The sequence below is a fragment of the Nicotiana tabacum genome, chromosome 21 (genome assembly GCF_000715075.1).
Source record: "Nicotiana tabacum cultivar K326 chromosome 21, ASM71507v2, whole genome shotgun sequence".
NCBI classification, from domain to species: Eukaryota; Viridiplantae; Streptophyta; class Magnoliopsida; order Solanales; family Solanaceae; genus Nicotiana; species Nicotiana tabacum.
This window is the reverse complement of record NC_134100.1, coordinates 29,440,029-29,448,255: the sequence shown is the minus strand read 5'-3', so window position 1 is coordinate 29,448,255 and position 8,227 is coordinate 29,440,029. Positions and strand designations below refer to the sequence as shown.

Below are 8,227 nucleotides of genomic sequence, written 5' to 3'. Positions count from 1 at the left end.
CATAACGGAGTACTGAATGGATAAGCTTATTATACCCGGTATGGATAATCTTCTACCTAGGGTAATGTTTATCCATAACCGGGTACCGAAGTGATAAGCTTCTTCAGGAAGCTTATTTCCAATAGAGTACTAAATGGATAAACAAATTTACGGTGGAATCTCATATGGATGAAGATTATTTACAACGGAGTACTAAATGAACATTCATAATATAATATATTTATAACAATTTTCGAATAATCAAATTTTAAGTTGACTCTATATCAATCTTTAATTTCGAATAAAGTAGAATGAAAAAAGAAAAAGGAATATCTGAGTACTAGGGTTTTTGTCCAAAAGCCTCAGCCAACACTCTCTCACGCTGGCTTTTCCCCACTCACGTTGGCCATAATTTTAGCTGATTTTGCTAAAACCACAACTTAAAGGTACATTGATTCTTGTTTTCTCCTATGCTGAAAATGTGTGGAGAAAGATTATATTTTTATTTCAAGTTTTGATTGTTATCACACACAAATTTGTATTCTAGCTCAGTTTTTATGCTAAAAAGCTTTTTGCGCGCGTGGTGAAGGAAACGCCAAAATTGGGTAAAGGCTACTCCTTTGTAACAAATATTGTTCTTGAGTGGGGTATTTAATTGATTTTTTCCTGGGGTTATTTGATTTTGAGTTTTCTTTAGCTAGCGTATATTCTGTTAGTTTTCTAGAAGTTAAGGTTTTTCTTATCCCATAAATTTATCGTGCTGACTTGTTTCTTGTCTATGTTTTTTTTTGGTTCAACGATAATTTGTTTCATTCTTATTTATTGCAGCAGCAGACTTTTGCAATGGCAACATCTGCTTGGGACATCACTGCAACAGAATTCTTACAGGTATGATTATTACTGTTTCTTTTAATATGTTCTGTATAATGATGTTGAGGAAATTGTTTTAACTCTGGTACTTATTTAATTGCAGGGTTTTGATAGACAAAAGCTAGCATTACCCCGACATTCCAGTAAGCAGACGAATCGTTTGCTTTGGGGTACACTTCCAAGACAAAGCCCTCTTAAGTATTCACATAAGAATTTGAGTTTAAGGTCTCATATTCCGGCGAAGATTAGAGCTGTGGTCTCGAGGGATATCAAGAGCGTCGTTGATGAAGATGTTCAGGTTGCTGAGAAGGTGATGCATTTATATCGTGTTCCGTTTCTACAGGACAGTGCCACTGCTGAGCTTCTCAAGTTGGTTCAAACAAAGGTCTCTAATCAGATAATTGGCTTGAAAACAGAACAGTGTTTCAATATCGGGCTCAATTCAGATATTTCAAGTGAGAAACTTTTTGTGCTTAAATGGGTTTTAGGAGAAACTTATGAACCTGAGAACTTGGGAAGCGAGAGTTTCCTCGATGAGGAGAAGAGGAAAATTCCAGATGCATATATCATTGAAGTTGGTCCACGGTTATCTTTCACTACGGCGTGGTCCGCTAATGCAGTGTCCATTTGCCAAGCATGCGGATTAACAGAGATAAATAGAATGGAGCGTTCTAGGAGGTATTTATTATATGTTGACGGGTCACTTCTGGATAGTCAAATTAATGAGTTTGCTTCTATGGTTCATGATCGGATGACTGAGTGTGTTTATGTTGAGAAGCTTACTTCTTTCAAGACAAGCATAGTTCCAGAGGAGGTTCGATATATACCCGTCATAGAAAGGGGTCGAAAGGCATTGGAGGAAATTAATGAGAAAATGGGGTTGGCTTTTGATGAGCAAGACTTACAGTACTACATCAAACTTTTCAGGGATGACATGAAGCGAAACCCAACGAATGTGGAATTATTTGATATTGCTCAATCTAATAGCGAACATAGTAGGCACTGGTTCTTTACAGGGAAACTTGTTATAGATGGTCAACCTGTGGATAAGACTCTTATGCAGATCGTCAAGAGCACTTTGCTTGCAAATCCAAACAATTCGGTTATTGGTTTCAAAGATAATTCCAGCGCTATCAAGGGGTTCCGAGTGAAGCAATTGCGACCTATCAAGCCTGGTTCGGCATGCTTCTTGGTCATGATTACCAGTGACCTAGCTATCTTGTTTACTGCAGAAACCCACAATTTCCCTTGTGCTGTGGCACCTTATCCTGGTGCTGAGACAGGTGCAGGCGGCCGTATCCGGGATACCCATGCTACGGGAAGGGGTTCTTTTGTTGTTGCATCTACAGCTGGATATTGTGTTGGAAATCTTCATATTGAAGGTTCATATGCTCCTTGGGAAGATCCTTCTTTCACATACCCAGCAAATTTGGCTTCACCGCTGCAGATCCTTATTGATGCTAGTAATGGAGCATCGGACTATGGGAACAAATTCGGGGAGCCTTTGATTCAGGGTTATTGTCGAACGTTTGGAATGAGACTGCCAAGTGGTGAGAGGAGGGAATGGTTGAAGCCGATCATGTTTAGTGCTGGCATTGGGCAAATAGATCACCTTCACTTATCAAAGGGAGAACCCGAGATTGGTATGTTGGTAGTTAAGATTGGAGGACCAGCATATCGTATTGGAATGGGAGGTGGCGCTGCATCCAGCATGGTCAGTGGACAGAATGATGCTGAGCTTGACTTCAACGCCGTGCAGCGTGGAGATGCTGAGATGGCACAGAAGTTGTATCGGGTTGTTCGTGCTTGCATTGAGATAGGGGACAACAACCCGATCATAAGTATTCATGATCAGGGTGCTGGTGGAAACTGTAATGTTGTGAAGGAAATAATACATCCACAGGGCGCCAAAATTGATATAAGGGCAATTGTAGTTGGCGATCACACGATGTCTGTTCTGGAAATTTGGGGTGCAGAATATCAGGAGCAAGATGCTATACTAGTGAAGCCTGAAAGTCGTGATCTTTTGCAAGCAATATGTGCGAGGGAAAGAGTTTCCATGGCTGTTATTGGAACAATTAATGGTGAAGGGCGTATTGTCCTGGAGGATAGCGTGGCAATTGAAAAATCCAGGTCTGGTGAACTGCCCTCATCCTTAAAGTAAAATTAAAATTAATGTCTGAAAGATTAACAATCATGAATTTTATTACCTAAGTTGACTAGATATCCATCACTCAATTACAAACCTCTGTCAGTTCCGCCCTAAAACAACAACAACAACATACCCAGTATATTTCCCAACAGGTAGGGCAATTCCGCCCTAAAACTAATGATAATAAATTATATTAAATTTTTAATCAGGCATTTGTTCTTAGAAGAGTAATTTAAGTTTTTAAAAAAAGGAATGTCTCACTGCTGAGCTTTTGTCCAAAAGTTCCAACACACTCACTGGCCTTGCTCAAAACTGAATCTTTTTATGGATGCTGAAAATTCGTGGAAGAACAATTAAGTATTTATTTCAAATTTTGATTTTTGGCAATGATATTTGTTGATTTTGCTAAAGCAATAACTCAAAGCTATTTTCTGGTTGTCAAAATTGTTTTTTTTTGTATGCTGAAAATTTTGGAGAAAGATTAATGTTTATTTCTGAGCGTTGATTTTTGCTGTGCAATGCTGGTGCGTATGGCATTCTTGGTCCAATTTTTGTGCTAAAAAGCATCTGGCTGTTTGTTTATCGAGAAAGAACCAGAATTTAATCTTTTTTCTTATGCTGAAAATTTGAGGATAAAGATTAAATTTCATTTCAGGCTTTGATTTTTAGCATGCAAAACTTGTGTGTAAGCGATTCTAGCTCCATCTTTTATGCTAAAAAGCAATTGAAAAATGCAGGTCTAGTGGATTGCCTCCTCCTCCACCTGCAGTGGATCTTGAGCTTGAGAAGGTGCTTGGCGATATGCCTAAAAAGACATTTGAATTCCGTCGCATGAACAATCTGCGTGAACCACTTGATATTGCTCCTGCAACAACAGTTTTAGATTCATTGAAGAGGGTCCTGAGGCTCCCTTCTGTTTGTTCGAAAAGGTTCTTGACCACTAAAGTTGACAGGTGTGTCACAGGCCTTGTGGCACAGCAACAAACTGTGGGTCCCCTGCAGATTCCTCTTGCTGATGTTGCTGTTATAGCTCAAACTTATACAGACTTAACTGGAGGTGCATGCTCAATTGGGGAGCAGCCAATAAAAGGTCTTTTGGATCCAAAAGCAATGGCACGGCTGGCTGTCGGAGAAGCACTCACAAATCTTGTTTGGGCGAAAGTTACATCTCTTTCTGATGTTAAAGCAAGTGGGAATTGGATGTATGCTGCAAAGCTAGATGGTGAAGGAGCTGCAATGTATGACGCTGCTGTTGCTCTTTCTGAAGCTATGATTGAACTTGGAATTGCAATTGACGGGGGGAAAGACAGCCTTTCCATGGCAGCCCACTCGTCTGGGGAACTTGTTAAAGCCCCAGGGAATCTAGTCATCAGTACCTATGTGACGTGTCCTGATATAACCAAGACAGTTACTCCAGACTTGAAGCTTGGAGATGATGGTGTACTGCTTCATATTGACTTGGCTAAAGGAAAACGACGACTTGGTGGATCTGCTCTTGCACAGGTTTTTGATCAAATTGGGGATGAAAGTCCTGATCTGGATGACACATCTTATCTTAAGACTGTTTTTAATGAGGTTCAGAATCTAATCTCTGATGAGCTGATATCTGCTGGTCATGATATCAGTGATGGGGGACTTTTAGTGAATGCCCTGGAAATGGCATTCGCAGGGAACTGTGGCATTCGCTTGGATTTAACTTCTTTAGGGAGTAGTGTACCCCAAACACTTTTTGCAGAGGAGCTTGGCCTTCTCATTGAAGTTAGCAGGAAGAACTTGGACTTAGTTCTGGAAAAGCTCCGCAGTGGTGCTGTTTCAGCTAATATTATTGCTCAAGTTACTTCATCTCCAATAGTTGAGTTGACAGTTGACGGGGTTACTCATTTGAATGAGAAAACTTCTGTGCTGAGGGATATGTGGGAAGAAACCAGCTTTCAATTGGAAAAGCTCCAAAGACTGGCTTCGTGTGTAGAATTAGAAAAAGAAGGATTGAAGAATCGGCATGAACCATCCTGGAAACTATCCTTCACACCAACATTTACTGATGATAAATATATGACTGTCGTTTCCAAGCCAAAGGTCGCAATTATTCGCGAGGAAGGCAGCAATGGTGATAGAGAAATGGCTGCAGCTTTTTATGCTGCTGGATTTGAGCCATGGGATGTTGCAATGTCAGACCTTCTCAATGGAGTCATCACGCTTGATGAATTTAGAGGAATTGTGTTTGTTGGAGGTTTTAGTTATGCTGACGTGCTTGATTCTGCAAAAGGCTGGGCAGCGTCCATTCGCTTTAATCAACCTCTTTTAAACCAATTTCAGGCATTTTATAACCGTCCAGACACTTTCAGCCTCGGAGTTTGCAACGGGTGCCAACTTATGGCTCTGTTGGGTTGGGTTCCGGGGCCCCAAGTGGGAGGTGTTTTCGGTGCCGGCGGGGACCCATCACAGCCTAGGTTTGTACATAATGAGTCTGGAAGGTTTGAATGCCGCTTCACGAGTGTGACAATAGAAGAATCACCGGCCATAATGTTCAAAGGTATGGAAGGTAGTACACTGGGCGTTTGGGCTGCTCATGGTGAAGGAAGAGCTTATTTCCCTGATGATAATGTTTTCAATCATATTGTTGGCTCCAACTTGGCACCAGTGAAATATTGCGATGATGATGGCAGACCAACAGATATATATCCTTTCAATCTTAATGGTTCTCCCTTGGGTGTGGCGGCAATTTGTTCGCCAGATGGGCGACATCTTGCGATAATGCCTCATCCAGAACGCTGTTTCTTGATGTGGCAGTTCCCATGGTATCCTAAAAATTGGGATGTTGAAAAGAAAGGTCCAAGTCCCTGGTTGCGCATGTTCCAAAATGCCAGAGAATGGTGCTCATGAGGTAATTCTTTTACTTCATTATCAACTATTTTGTCATGTTTCTATCCCTGTTGGAACTATGAAGAAACATGTAGCATAAAGACTGGGTTTGTGTGCATTATGTTTTGACTTATCCACTGTCGTATTTCAATCAATTCTTTCAAAGGCCTGTTCTATTTATGTGTTTCATTGCAGTTATACTTGCTGAGGTAGTTGTAGAATGTGCATTATATATAGGGCTCATTGTATCATTGTTAATAAATAGATTTTTCTCCCGTGCATTCTCACACTTTTTATGCCGCTAGCACTGTTCATCGAGTCTTTTACTTCATTATCAACTCTTTTGCCATGTTTCTATCCCTGTTGGAACTATGAAGAAACATGTAGCATAAAGACTGGTTTTGAGTGCATTATGTTTTGACTTATCCACTGTCGTATTTCAATCAATTCTTTCAAAGGCCTGTTCGATTTATGTGTTTCATTGCAGTTATACTTGCTGAGGTAGTTGTAGAATATGTCCTAGTCCCTTATGTAGTAGGAGTAGAATGTGTATTATATATAAGGCTCATTGTATCATTGTTAATAAATAGATTTTTCTCCTGTGCATTCTCACAGATTGTATGCCGCTAGCACTGTTCATCGAGTCTGCATCACAACATGATAATGAAGCTACCATCTAGTTACTTTTAGTATGGGTAAAGAAACTTATGTCTACTGCATAAATTTTTTCTTGTGGGAAATCTCTTGCATAAGTTAAAAGAACTGAAAAGAATAACAGAATTATGTAGTGACATTTAATTTTGGGTTAAAATTTAAAAAGTTTTAGAAGTTGGAATGGTTAAGCTTTCATTCTTCTTTATCAAAAAAAGTTAAGCTTTCATTCGTTCTTTCTGAGTGCTTTCCTTTTCTTTTCTCTACTGCAATTGTTGCTGTAACAACCAGCTTCACGGTCTCTATAGGGTGCTGTATTAAGCTGGGATTTCTCTTCTTAATATATTTGAGTTGCGACTCACATTTTCAATCCAGAAGAGTTGTGTCAATAGTGAATTCTTTGGTTGTAGATCAAGCTATTACTATATCACTTTAGGTTATTATTAATAAATTTTTGCATAATTAATCTTATACAGTAGCACTTATTCCAAATGTATCTTCATTAGACATGCTTCTTTTTAAAGTATGTGTGCGGAAAATAAGTTCATGTTTTTATCAAATGTACAAATTTTTGGAAAATTCTGAAGTCATGACATTGTTTGACAGACAAATATTATTATAGGGGCAAAGCTGAGAGGCTGGTGCCGTTCTTTATCACATAGAGGTTGAAGTGCAAAGATTGGACAGAAGCGACACAGTTTAATAGTCAGTGCTGAAGGTGCAGAGATTAAGATCAGTGCAGAGCTTGAGATCTCTGCAATTTTGTTGCTGATACCATGGCACAAAGCAGATGAATTTTTCAATTTAACTGGCTGATTGTCGTTTCTGATGGACTTTTTCATTGCCTCTTAGCTGTTTCACTTGTTTCTTGTATACCATAATTGGTTTTTCTTATGTCTTACATATAGATCAACTGATTTTTCTGAGCATTCTTCGTATCAATTTTCCAACTCCTCTTCACTTTGTGCATCATTGTCATAGGGTGTGCTTGTGTTGGTTGTGGGGAACTGTTGTGTGTTATATTCCATTTCATTACACTATCTGAGTATGCATTTTGCTGTTCCTTCTGTAATATTTTTTTTTCTTTAGGTTGTTTGTTTTTTCTTTTCTTTTTTAGGGGTGGGGAGTGGGGGAATGAGGGCACTGAGGTTAGGGAGGGAAAAGCAAAGTGAAAGACCAGGACCTTATAAAGATCAAACTTGATCCAGGAACCATTATGTAAGCATGGTATCTGTTTAGATAGGACCGATTGACCCCTTCTCATAATGAGATTGCATATGACTATTCCGGCCTATTCCCGTATGGCATGAACTTATAATCATGCATTTACTGGAGGAAACTTCATTCTCGATTCTATGAGAGTTTTCTTGAAAGCAATATAGCAATTCCTGTTTATATTGCTTTAATTCTTATCTATTTGCCTTTGTTTTGCCCCCTTTTTCTTTGTCAGTTCTAACTGTGAAATATATGAGGTGCCTATTTAAACATGGAAAAACATACTGCTTGTATATTGTTTTGGAGAAGTTTATGCTGTTACATTTGAATTTTCTTTCGTGTGCTTACCCCTTTATTTACACTTTGGTCATTATGTTAAATTGTTATATGACGAAAGAAATTCTCACTTCTCTTCATTGTTTTTTTTCCCGCTTGTTCTTAATCCTAAATGTTGTGGCTGCAACATAAACCTTGTTGGACCTTGTTATAAGGACAAGG

At 39.1% G+C, this 8,227-nt stretch overlaps 1 protein-coding gene across 6 annotated transcripts; it reads left to right on the top strand.

Moving 5' to 3' along the window:
• The first annotated feature begins 277 nt into the window (after positions 1 to 277).
• Positions 278 to 7,443, top strand: LOC107765791 (putative phosphoribosylformylglycinamidine synthase, chloroplastic/mitochondrial). 6 transcript variants are annotated; one of them, XM_016584488.2, is made up of 5 exons: positions 278 to 425; positions 808 to 867; positions 953 to 2,982; positions 3,739 to 5,885; positions 7,137 to 7,443. In XM_016584488.2, exons 2-4 carry the CDS (start codon positions 823 to 825, stop codon positions 5,882 to 5,884), a joined length of 4,221 nt encoding a protein of 1,406 aa, XP_016439974.2. In that variant the 5' UTR covers positions 278 to 425; positions 808 to 822; the 3' UTR covers position 5,885; positions 7,137 to 7,443. The 6 variants fall into 6 exon arrangements, with proteins under 6 accessions (XP_016439974.2, XP_075098273.1, XP_016439973.2 ...); XM_075242172.1 differs by having other exon boundaries at positions 279 to 425; positions 811 to 867; XM_016584487.2 differs by having other exon boundaries at positions 279 to 425; positions 7,121 to 7,443.
• The last annotated feature ends 784 nt before the right edge of the window (positions 7,444 to 8,227 follow it).